This window comes from Pinus tabuliformis, chromosome 2_2 (assembly GCF_031772625.1).
Source record: "Pinus tabuliformis cultivar Carrire ecotype Pingquan chromosome 2_2, CPIR1, whole genome shotgun sequence".
In the NCBI taxonomy this organism is placed as follows: domain Eukaryota; kingdom Viridiplantae; phylum Streptophyta; class Pinopsida; order Pinales; family Pinaceae; genus Pinus; species Pinus tabuliformis.
In genome coordinates this window covers 532,807,342-532,820,973 of record NC_142300.1, presented here as the reverse complement: position 1 = coordinate 532,820,973, position 13,632 = coordinate 532,807,342, and the positions used below count along the sequence as shown (strand labels likewise).

Genomic DNA, 13,632 nt, shown 5'->3' with positions numbered 1-13,632 from the left:
TATTTTTGTAAGTGTGCTTTAATGATAGCTTAGGTTTTTACGATATAACTACATGATAATTATGAGAGGTTTTTCCAAATTTATTTGGGTAGCTTATTTTCAGACTATGAAATTGCAAAGGGTGTTTTTTTAGTGCAATGTGGACAAAGAAATCAAAGAAGGAAGAAGAATGCACAGTTGTTATGCCTCTGCAAAAGAGTTTTAAACTATTAAGGAGAAAGAATCAAAGTGTATAAGTCACAAAAAAAAATATGAAATGATTCCAGTCATAGAACCTATGTTTAATGAAAACATGAATCCAAATATAGATATGAATCAGTTCGAAGAATTTGAAGAAACTAGTGCAAATATTAAAACAATTAATGTCAGTTTTGTCATTTTTTTCTGGTAAAATTTTTAAACTTTGCATAGTGAAAATGGAAAGATTACTTGGTTAAATAAATTTATGGAAATTTGTTCAAGAAAATTTTATAAATCTCCATCTAAACAATAGAAGTGTATTAGCATTGCTTCTTATTATATCAGTTCTCGATGAAAACATCTTGTATAGTATTTTGCATGAATTTAGTGAAGTAAAAATGCAAAAATATTTTGGGATATTCTTGAAATAAAGTACAATATACAGTGGGTTGAGAATGTTGATGAAGATAAATGTGTATTTTTAGTAACAAAGATTGCAGAAAGAAAAATTGTGGAGGACTTGGGTATAGTTGATGAGTTGAAGAAATTGAATAGTCTCTTTGAATTAGAGGTGGTGAATTCAACAACCATGGTTGTTGATGATAAAGAAGAATTTGCAACAATAATAAAATTTGATGATGCATATTTGTCTTATGAAGATGAATTGTAGTTTATCATTGAAAAGAAGTTGATTGATAAATTGTTGTTTGCTTTATAAGACTCAACATGCAAGTTTGAAGATGTGGAAATTGATTATGATGCCTAGATAAAGCTTATTGAAAAATGAATTGAGAAACATTTTGAAAAAATTGATGTTGGTCTCAAAGTAGTTGATTGATAGATTGTCATTTGCTTTATAAGGTGAAGATATTGATAATCTGGCTATAGCAGTAGAAAATCATACGACTCAGCGTGCAAGTTTGAAGATGTGGAAATTGATTATGATGCCTAGATAAAGCTTATTGAAGAATGGATTGAGAAACATTTTCAAGAAATTGATGTTTGTCTCAAAGTAGTTGATTGATAAATTGTCATTTGCTTTATAAGCTTTATAAGGCGAAGCGGTTGATAATCTGGCCATAGCAGTAGAAAATCATAAGACTCGACATGCAAGTTTGAAGATGTGGAAATGCCTAGATAAAGCTTATCGAAGAATGGATTGAGAAACATTTTGAAAAAATTGATGTTGGTCTCAAAGTAGTTGATTGATAAATTGTGGTTTGCTTTATAAGGCGAAGTGGTTGATAATCTGGCCATAGCAGTAGAAAATCATAAGACTCAGCATGCAAGTTTGAAGATGTTGAAAATGATTATGATGCCCAAATAAATCTTATTGAAGAATGGATAGAGAAAGATTTTGAAAAAATTGATGTCGGTCTCAAAGTAGTTGATTGATAAATTGTCATTTTCTTTATAAGGCAAAGCTTTGATAATCTGGCCATAGCAATAGAAAATCATGGGACTCAACATGCAAGTTTGAAGATGTGGAAATTGGTTATGATGCCCAGATAAAGCTTATTGAACAATGGATTGAGAAACATTTTGAAAAAAATGATGTTGGTCTCAAAGTAGAAGTTGGAGTTACATGCTTAATGGCGGAGACTCTTGAAAATGAGCAAAATAGTGAGTCAATGAATGATTCAGATGATATAGAAATTGAAACAGTGGTGGATACATCTGAAGATGATCATGGTATTCTAATGCATTGAATCCCATAGGAAATCATATATTAATATGATTTGATGAGGCAACAATCAACTGAATAGGAAATAGATAAATGTAAAGTGCAACAGTCCACTTATGAATCTAATGAAGAATTTGTAAGTATTGAAGACAAAACTATGTGTCAATAGCCTGATAGAGAATTGCAAACAATGAGAAGAATACCACAACCCAATTGTATCATGCAATTAAAGAGAAATAAATTAAGGAAGAAGCATCATCATTATTTAACAGCAAGAAAGTTTAAGATGAAGATATTAAAATCAGATTGTAAGTCTAAATGAGACTTAGACAAGCAGACATTATGCTTTTAGAAAATCCATTTCTCCATTAAAAAGGGACTTGGAAATAATGGAGAAATCTGTTAATTCTAGATTAATTTATTATTAGTCACTTTTTGTAGAGTGTTGAGATTGTACTATTTTATTTAGGATTTAGATTTTATTTATTAGGGAGTTGTTCAAACTCCCCAACATATTTGTAATCTTATAAATGTATGAACTTTCACGCTGATGAATAAAATATTTGGTGAGTATAGTCACTTTCTAAATTGAATGGGTCTCACTTGACATTTGCAAATTTCATTTCATATTGGGTTTTCCTTTGATTCTCAACTATTTTTTTGTAAACAACCGATTTAAATGTTTCATCAATTAGTGGACATGTTTATTTTGACTGCAAATTGATTTAGGATCTAATCATTATCATAAATTTAGCAAAATAATCATTATCATGATTTTAGCAGAAAGGAGTAACTACTTTTTGTAAAAATAAAATCATACTGTAAAGTAGCCAAAATTATAATGATGTAGATGTTTTAAAAATACATGGATTGATTGCATTCTACCGCATGTTACAGACCTTATTTTTCTATAATATAATATAGCTTTGTTATGTGCATGTATGTTATATGGAACTTAAAATACCTTTAATGTGTCGAGGCAATCTTGTTTTGCTTGAAGGGCTTCTGGTGAATCCATTTCATCTTTTAGTAATCTTGAGTCTCGAAGCTGGTCTTGCTGTGACCATACACCCTTGCTGCAGAAAGACAAACGTTTACCTTACTGTGAAAATCGAGACGGGCGCTTCACCACAGTGTGTTTATAAATTTAGCTCCAATGAAAAATATAAACAATCACTTGCTATTCTAATCCGTCATTTTAAAAACAAATTCAAGTTTCCCTATTAGCGATGAGATCATTCAAAGCCGTGCCCTATTTTCTCTTTATAGCTTGATAGTCTGCATCTGAAAACACTGATTTATTTACTTTGAACATGGAGTTTAGAAATCATTGAAGAAATGTTCCACTTGATAGAAAGGCGTAAAATAATGGTTTTGTATTATATAATATCATTTTAAATTATTTAATAATGTATACTTTATTAAATAATCATTATATATATTAACCATTGAATATAAACACAATAACATTACATGGCATAAATACAAGAACCATAAATCCAATCTCTTAGGACATTTGATCTGGTACCTTAAGACTTTTAAATTATTTAATAATGTATACTTTATTCAATAATCATTATATATATTAACCATCTAATATTAACACAATAACATTACATGGCATATAAATACAAGAACTATAAATCCAATCTCTTTAGACATTGAGAGAGAAAATGATGATGAAAAGAATGAATACACTATATTATAATAAAATAAATATTTTATATATTGAGATATATATAATTGAATCTTCATATTATGTGGAAGTTGAATTTATTTATTAAGAAAATGCAAGGAATAAATTACTATTATGTTAATTTATTTATTGATGAGGAAATGGTAAGTAAACTGATTAAACATATTTATAAAGAATAAATTGATATTATCAAAAGATGAATTTATTTATAAATGAAAAAAATGTAAAATAACAATATTTTATAATATAATTTTCATGAGTTATATATATATGAAAGAATAAGTATTTATTGAAAAATGTTGTTATTTAAGGTTCAATTACTGCATGAGATATGTTGACCTTATAATAAATTCAAATGTATGATTTTAATCGATCTAATTGTTTATATGATTTGAATGGATGTAATTATTAGAACTGTATGTCTTTTTATAAAAAGTTATATGCTCAAACTTAAAAATGGTGAGTAGAGTATATACAATTTTTTATGTTTTTAAATATTTATAATAATATAATATAATAATAAAAAATTATTATTAGTAATAATATAATTTAATACATATTTTTTATATTATATTTATATATTTCTAAAATATATAATAATAAATATAATATTTTAATTGAATAACTAAAAATAATCTAATATTATATTTTCTAAATTTAAATTTATTATTTTATATATATGAATTTGATGTTTGATATAAATTATATGGTAAATTAATGAAATACAATGTATGAGTTAATGTTTTATTAAAAATTTATAGCTCTTATAATCTGAATAGTTTTATACAAATTAATTAAAAATGTATATATATATATATATATATATATATATATATATATATATATAATAGAAGATTCAAATTAATTAAAATTTGTGAATTTTAATTATAATTATAATTGTTGTTATTTTCATTTTGATAAACTAAGGTGTATTTTTTTAAAATTTCAAAATACATCATCCTAAGCATATACAATGATTGGTCTCAATCAAGGAAACTAGATGTGTTGACCGTTAACTTAAGTACAAGAATAACAAAATAAAAATCTGCTACAAAAACTACTAGAACTAACATGCACAAAACTACATAAAGAAGAAAAATAAGTACTAACAGACATATTTTGTGAAGTCAATGAACCAGGGTCTTGGGGACTTGTATCGATAGGAGAAAGGGGTTTATGTTCACATTGAATATGAATTTATAGGTGAGCTTGTTGATCATACAAGCTATCAAAATAAGAGTGTTGATATGTTGGCACCCGCTTGATTCCGTTCAAAGAAGAGATTTATCATTAGGGTCTTCATGCTTCTCTTTTATGACTTTGCCTGGAAGAGTTTTCATTTTCCAATGGAGGGTGCTAGAGTTCAGGTACCAAATTTATCTTCCCCTAGTATGACCAAAGCTACAAACTCAATTGACTACCTCTTCCAAGATTTTGGAGTTAAAATATGCTTCATATTCATTGGTGGTGAGGTCTTCAAGCTAGTGGATTTCTTCACAAATGTTGGGAGATGTAGTAGAGTGAAAGATAGTTGTCGCTTCCTAATCCTAGGCTTAGGCCCATGGCTAGCCCTTGGTACCTTTACCTCTATCTCCCCAGCAACTACATATATATTGTTAGGGCATTTTGCACAAACATGGGAAAGAATAGTCAAGAGAGTTATCCCACAATAAAAGATGACTAAGAGGGTTGAGACAAAGAAATATGAAATAAGTGAAAGGCTAGGAGATACAGAGGATTCTGGATTGCCCAAAACAACAAGAAAAGAAAGGCCAATAAATTGAAGACACGAATGAGATATTTAGGAAGAGCAACCTGCTCACTAGTAAACATTGAAGTGTAGGTCACAATGCACCCCCATAGAAATGAAGATGAAACCACTTGAATTACACCACAAAGAATCAGAGCCATAGAAGGAAATAACTAAGCCAAAAGGATAAGATTGTAACCTGATACAATCAATGCACTTTTCTCGAGGTGATGAATTCATGTGCATTGAATGCAAGGTGATGCACCAACAATTTCAACCTCCAGCTCTAGTGGAATACATAGAGTCATATAATATAATGTCTTTGTGTGCCTAGGATCTAACTCTGGTCCAATATCCAATATCCCTAGAAAGCAACAATTCCCTCTAAACTTGAAGACAAAATTAGCTTGCATGAAAACACAAGCCACTTCCACTTTGTTTCCAAAGGAAAGTAATCTTGTCTTAGGAAGAGTACATGGATTATGCCATGGATTTGCAATCTTCTTGTTGTGCATAGTCTCATCACTATTAGAAATATGAGGCAGTAGTCCCACTAGCATCGAGGAAGGATTCCAAACACACCATAAATTTGTAGAGCAGGGTCTCTCCTCATAAGACAATTGAACAATGATGCAAGAGCATAAACTCCCCTCCCCTCCCATAAATCATATATGATATTTAGAAGCCTCTAGAATGTGCATTGTGGTAAGAGAAAAAAATTTCCTCAAATTATGTAAATTATAAATAATATATGGAATCCTCTACAAAGCACATCATGGCAAGAGGGTGTGATTCCCTAGTATTATGTAAATGCTAGGGTTTGGTTTTTTTTCTTGGTACTTATATGTAGCCTATGAGCATGTATAAAAAAAAGGGGAAACAATGTCAAATTAGGTTAAGAGGGCAGTCAGGCCCCGAGAGGTCGTAATATTTAACCAAGCTTATTTTTTGGTGCATTTTTTAATTTTCATGTGTTTATTTTTTGTGTACAAACCCTGTTCAATTTTCATGTTTACTATGTTATGTTTGAAAGATTTGGTTAGCAATTAAATAGACTCAAATAAATGGGAGGCGATATTCCTTTGCATTATGTGGTTTTAATCTTAAATGGATAGATGTTATAGAGGTTGGTGTATCACAAGCGCCACAACTATGCGACAAAATCCAACCAAACTATGGTTATGTTGGCTCCAAGTGGGAGGTTGATATATGATAGCACAAAGAACATGGGAAAAACATGCCAAAGGAGGGTAGAACCACGATAATGGACCCCCCTGCTTACGTCACAGGATAACCCCACCACCCCACCCTTATGACAATCTAATTGATTATGCCCTTCCATATCTCTGTCACTAAATCCATCAAGAAGTAGTACTTCGTGATGGAACATCGAGTGTGGACACATTCCCCGCCCCCACCCTAATGGAAATCACATGGAGATTCCCCCTACCCACCACAATCCAATTTTTCCATCGATCTCTATCATTTGATCACGACCATTGAAATGAGGCCCCATACTTGTAGCACTCCTAGTTACCGAGGGTCTTGTGGACTTCGGATTGGGCTAAGCTCAGAGGATGTAGTTAAGCATGGAATTGAGTTCCATGTGGAATATTGGGGAGAGTGACATGATAAAAAAATGGAAGTGTGTATTAAGCTCCATTTCTAGCAAATTTCACAAACCCATAACCCATAGGTTCACGGATCAAACCAAAAGGGGTTCAATTTTATTAGACCTCTAGAATTATTTTTCTTTAAGTGGTATTAGAGAAAGGAAATATTTCCTATTGGTTAGAGAAGAAGAGAACAGGAGAAGTTCTCGAGATAGGTGAATAGAGTGAAAAAAATAGAGGAGCAAAGGAAACTCAAGAGGTTAGAGAAGAGTTTAACCTATGATAACAAAAGGCTAAGCCTAGAGGAGAGAAGCTTGGTGAGGTGTCTTGTAGATGCTTGATCGTAGCTCATTGTTGAGTATGAGTAGAAGCTCAATGATACATGAGTAGAAAGAATGAGGTATAACAATGATGACACATGATCAAGAGATCATGAAGATTTTATACCCTAAGAGTTTGACATAGGAGCATAACAGGCCCCCTCCCCCGCCTAAAAAAAATCATATTTGATATTCGGAAGCCTCTAGAAGGAACATCATTGGAAGCAGACATGATTTTCTCAAATTATCTAAATTATAAATAATATGTCGAAGCCTGTAGAAGACATGACGTGGCAAGAAGGCATGATTCCATCATATTATGTAAAATTCCAAGGATTATTTTTTTTATTTTTATTTATGGTACTTATATGTAGCCTATGACCACATCTAAAAAAGAGGTAAGTCAAGGCCTAAGAGGCCATAATATGTAACCAAGATTATATTTTAGTGCGTTTTAAAATATACATATGTTTATTTTCTATATACAAACCTTGTTCAATTTTCATGTTTACCATGTTGTGTTTGCAAGCTCTGGTTATCAATTGAAGAGACCCTAATCAGTTAGAGGTGAGATTCCTTTGCAATCTATGGTTTCCATCTGATATGGAGAGATGGTGTACAGGTTGATGTATCACAAGTGCCACAAACGTGTAGTGAAATCCAACCAAACAAGGGTTCTAAAGACTCCAAGTGGGAGGTTGATATACTATACCAAAAAGAAGAGGACAAAACCATGCTAAAGGAGGGTGGAACCATGATTATGGACCTTCCTTCTTATGTCATGGGGGGTACTCTTATAATCCATCGATTTCCCCCCACCAAATCTTCGTTGTTCAATCCATTAAATGGAATTCCCTAATAGAATGCAGAGTGCATATCCCTGACCCCCTTTCAACTAACATCACAGTGGGAATCCCCCTACATTCCATTGTTATCATCAATCTCTATTGTTTGATCACGTCCATTGAAACAAGACCCGACACTGGTAGCGTACCTCCTCACCGATGGGCTTGTGGACTTTGAATTGGGCTTAGCTTGGAGGACATTGTTAAGTGTGGGATTGAGTTTCATCTTGAATATTGGGGAGAGAGACCTGATAAAGGAACAAATAGTATATATCGAGGTCCATTTCTACTAAATTTCATGGGCCCATAACCCAAAATTTTAACAATCAAACTAACATGGGTTTAATTTTAATGGAACCCTAGAATCTACCTTCATCAAAAAAAGGAAGGCTTAACATTGTAATTAATGAAGTATGAACAATTGCATCTGTTATGCATGGGGAAAATTGGCCACACCACACCCCTCTTAGATGTTGTGAGATGTGACATGGTGGTGGGATCCCTCCCCAACCTCTATCGTGACGTCGCCCAAGCCCTAGTTCAGGGGACTTATAATTAAAAAAATATATCTATATATTTTAAAAAATATTTAGTAAATTAAAAAACTCATATATTAACATATGAAGCATAAATTAGAGTAATGTGACATTTAATATTTCATGTATTTATATGCATATAATTATATATTGATGAAATCAATAAGCAACATAGTTTTTGTGGAATCTTTTGTCTCTCATTTTTAATCATAACAATGTGCGTGTTTAGCTAGAAATACAATGAATCTATAAAAAAATCTATGAAATTATTAAGGAAAGGAAAAGAAGTGCATGCTCTAAATAATGATGAGGTGTAGCATGAAAAAAAAGTATGCATGTGAAGATTCTATCCATAAACTTATCCATTGGTGCATTCTAAAAATGGATATCAAAACTGACATGACAAGGAAGCAATGATTCGAATATGGAGAAACCATGGAATGTTCTAATGTAGTGTGGAACTACCATGAAAGGAGGAGGTCATCATAGGCTTATGAGAACCAATAGATTTTGACTATAGGTATCGATAGCCATATGTGATATTTACCATAGGGAACAATATCAAAGATTTGGTTGAGAGATAAAGTCACCCATGCACTTCTGTGATGTTAAATATGCATAGAGTCTTTGAGATTGAGCATCTAACTTAACCTAAAAAGAGAATGTGTTATGAAAATGTGCCTTGTGCATGTGATATGAAGAGATAATAAATCATTGTTTTCTGTGATGGTGTGTCTCACGAAACATGTGGATGTAGTATCAAACTTTTATGGTTGACATTGGTATACAATAATTAACCATAAATACAATACTTGAATTTTCATCATAAATAAAATGTTCACTTACGTGAAATGTATTCTTCCTTAAACTGTAAACTATTTGTAATTGGATACATTTTTATTATTCCCATTTTCTATCATTCAACATTGTTAATCACTTTGCATTCAAACATGGTAATAGAGAATGACTAATAGGTGTGATATAAATAGTAGAAGAAAATAGTTTCAGATTGATCGCGACGAATATTCTTTGTAATTGATTATATTATTATTATTCACAATTTCTATCATTCAACATTGTTGAACTTAAAATTGTCATTTCATCATTTTTCATAATTCAAGTTACTAACATTCTCTTTCATCTCAACAAAATGTGGTAACTAAGAAAAGTTAATATTAAATTGACCAAATTAATCTTAGACATATTTAACATATTTAAAATGATCAAAATAACTAGATGTTCAACAAATTGTGTATGATCGCACATGATTGAAACTAGCCTAGATCCATCTTAACCCTAGATCTATCAAGTGCTGAGAGAGATCCAATCTATCGAGGTGCAAACCTTTCCTCAAGTTTTGCACTCAAAAAAGAGGTTTTCACCTCAATAGATTTGAAACTAGCCAAGATCCATCTTAACCCAGTTCTATTAAGCACTGAGAGGGATCAAATCTATCGAGGTGGAAACCTTTCCTCAAGTTTTGCACTCAAAAAAGAAGTTTTCACCTCGATAGATTTGATCCCTCTCAGCACTTGATAGATCCAGGGTGGATCTAGGCTGGTTTATCTTATTGTATTTCTAGGTTGTTTGTGTGTCTTTTTATATTCACATAGTTATTTCCTTTTTATATAAAAGGCGATGACACATTTGGTAAAGTGTCTACTGATTTTTATTTTATTTTTATTAGTTTTTTTAAACACCTTTCTTCTGCATTATGCTTTGTAGGAATTATGTATAGATAAAATGTGAATAGAATTGAAAAGAAAGAGATGTAGCTCTCCAGGTGTGGCCTGCACCTGGGGACTACACTCACAAAACTTGAGACATCACTCTCGTCCACTCTCTTCATCAATCAATCAAATATTACATCATTAAATACAAGACTAGGAAATAGGAAGTTGCACCCAAACCCCATAACTATAGGAACTAATCCTAAACTAGGGAGAAAGTTACAACAACATAACTATTTTCTCCATTAATATCAAAATAATATTAATGATTCTCAACTCCCCCCTTAATGGAGAAAGGGTTCTCCTGGACTCCTAGCATCTTTCTAAACAATTCAAATTTCACTCATGCAAGAGGCTTTGTAAAAATATCTGCCACATTGTCACAAGTTTTACAATATTCAACAGCAATTTATTTTGACTGTATTTTCTCTCTAAAAAAATGGAACTGAGTGTCTATATGTTTGGTGTTTTTGTGAAACACTGGATTGTATGCTAATTTGATGGTGCTCTGGTTGTCGCTTTTGATAGAAGTGGGTTCCTTCTGTTCTTTTCCTGCATCTTTGAGAAGTCTCCTCAACCAGATCGCTTCACATGTTGTTGCACACAATGCTTGATACTCAGCTTCACATGATGACAAAGCTACAGTGCTCTGTTTCTTGCTGCTCCATGCTATGACCCCGGAACCTATGTTGAATGCATAACCTGTGATGGACCTCCGATCATCTAGGTTACCTGCCCAGTCTGAGTCTGAAAAACCTGCTAGAGTAACATCAGATACATTAGTGTATAAAATACCAAAATGAACAGTACCACAAAGATACCTCAACACGCTTTTTGCTGTTGTCCAGTGACTTTCACGCGGTTTCGACATGAATTGGCTCAACACACTAACTGAGTATGCCAAGTCAGGTCTGGTTGTTGTAAGATATATCAGGCTGCCAACCAGTTGTCTGTACATTGTGGCATCTACCTCCTTAGTGCCATCTTCACTGCTCAATTTCATATTTTGCTGCAAAGGTGTCGCTGTTGATCTACACCGATCCATCCCAAACTTTTCCAACATATTTCTAGCATACTTCCCTTGGGTAAGAAAAGTTTGCCCAGTATCTCTGAATACTTCTAATCCCAGACAATAGTTAAGGCTTCCGAGATTTTTCATCTCAAAGACTTATGCCATGAGCCTTTTGATTCCTCTGAATAAGTCATCTGCATTTCCTGTTAGAATCATATCATCCACATATAGAGAAATCAAAATAATCTGCCCCTTATCATTGTACTTGGTATACAAATTTGGGTCATTTAAGCTTCTATGGAAACCATGCTCTATAAAGAAAGAATCAACCTTTTCATACCAAGACCTGGGAGCTTGCTTTAAACCATATAAAGCCTTTTTCAACCTACAAACAAGCTGTTCCTGCCCCTGCTTTACAAATCCTTCTGGCTGTACTAAGTAAATTTCTTCTTTTAAATCACCATTTAAAAATGAAGATTTAACATCTAGTTGGTGTAATTCCCAATTACATTTAGTAGCTAAAGCAATAAGTAATCTGATTGTATTTAGCTTTGCTACAGGTGCAAAAGTATCATCAAAATCAATACCTTCCTGCTGTGAGTATCCTTTTGCAACCAACCTAGCTTTTAACTTATCTATACTTCCATCTGCATTAATTTTGGGTTTAAACAGCCATTTACTTCCTATAGGTGTTTTGTTTTTAGGCAGCTCTACTAATTCCCAAGTATTATTTCTAAGAATTGATTCCATCTCCTCATTCATTGCAGCTCTCTATTCCTCAAATTGACTAGTTTCTTTATAATTAGAGGGCTCTATAATGTTCAAAAACTTTGACATCAACGCATATTTTCTCAACTTCAATGGTAATTGAGTCTTCCTACCTCACCTCCTTAGTAGGGGACTTACCTTAAATTTGTTTTCCTCTGCCATAACTGGGCCTGCTTTTTCACCTTCTTGATGTTCTTCTTCATTCTCTTCTTTCTGCTCCTGTTCCTGCTCCCCTTCATCCTCGCTGCTTTCCTCCAACAGCAATGGAATGTGCCAATCATCTCCAACATCAGCTTTCCTTTCTTGTACCTGTTCATGAAAGACTACATCTCTACTTGCAAATGTCTTACGAGACTCAGGATTGAACAATTTGTATGCTTTAAACTCTGTACCATAACCAACAAGGATACATTTTACTGCCTTAGGGTCTAGTTTCTTTCTATCAGCTTTGGGTACATGTGCAAATGCCTTTGACCCAAAGACTCTTAAATGTTTTACTGCTGGTTTAAATCCATATAAGGCTTCAAAAGGGGTTTTGAAGCCAAGAAACCTAGTAGGACTTCTATTTTTCAACTATACAACAGTATTTATCGCTTCTGCCCAAAAAATATTAGATAGATCTTTACCTTGCAGCATGCTCCTTGCGCATTCCATCAAGGTTCTGTTTTTATGCTCTGCAACTCCGTTTTGCTGTGGTGTGTGCGGTACTGTATACTGTTGAACAATCCCGTGAGATTTGCAGTATTTCATGAATTCCTTTGATTTGTATTCTCCTCCTTGATCAGATCGGAGAATTTTAATACTTTTTCCAAACTGTTTTTCCACCAGGGTTTTGAAATCTATAAAACATTGGAAAGTCTGACTTTTCTTGTTTAAAAAATAAACCCATGAATACCTAGTGCAGTCATCAGTCAACAACAAAAAATAGTATGCTCCTCCTAGCGACCTTGTCTGCATGGGACCACATACATCAATGTGCACTAGCTCTAAGATTTATGTTTGCCTCCCCCTATCATGCACAGGGAACTGTTCTCTGTGCATTTTTCCTAAGGCACAACCATCACAATTTAACTGAATGTTACGAAAGATGGCGAGACCTTCGACCATCGCTTTCTTTTGTAACAACATGAGATCCTGCATATTCAGATGACCAAACCTCTGATGCCAGAGTTGTTCAGCTGTCGACTCTCCTGCAACCATGGCTTGTTTTGATATACTTTTTGCATCCAGTCTGTATAGGCTTCCAACTCGCATGCCTGTTGCAACAGTTTCATTCCTGCAATCCTTTATCACACAGTGAGTCTTGAAGAATTCGACATGCATATCTTGATCAGCCATCATGGATACAGATATCAGGTTTTTCTTTATTCCAGGTACATATAAAACATTTGAAAGGTGACTAATCTTTCCATTTGGTAACTTAACTGAAATCACCCCATGACCTTTAATCTGATATCCATTATCATCCCCTAGATATATTTTTGATCCATTTATAATT

General features: G+C 33.1%; 1 protein-coding gene across 2 annotated transcripts in view; it reads right to left on the bottom strand.

Moving 5' to 3' along the window:
• Positions 1–13,632, bottom strand: part of LOC149193705 (uncharacterized) — a 119,309-nt gene that overhangs the window by 38,897 nt on the left and 66,780 nt on the right. For both annotated transcript variants that reach the window (XM_089406842.1, XM_089406843.1), the window contains exon 6: positions 2,829–2,940. In XM_089406842.1, the coding sequence (XP_089262968.1) occupies positions 2,829–2,940 (112 nt within the window). The remainder of the gene's footprint in view (positions 1–2,828; positions 2,941–13,632) is intronic.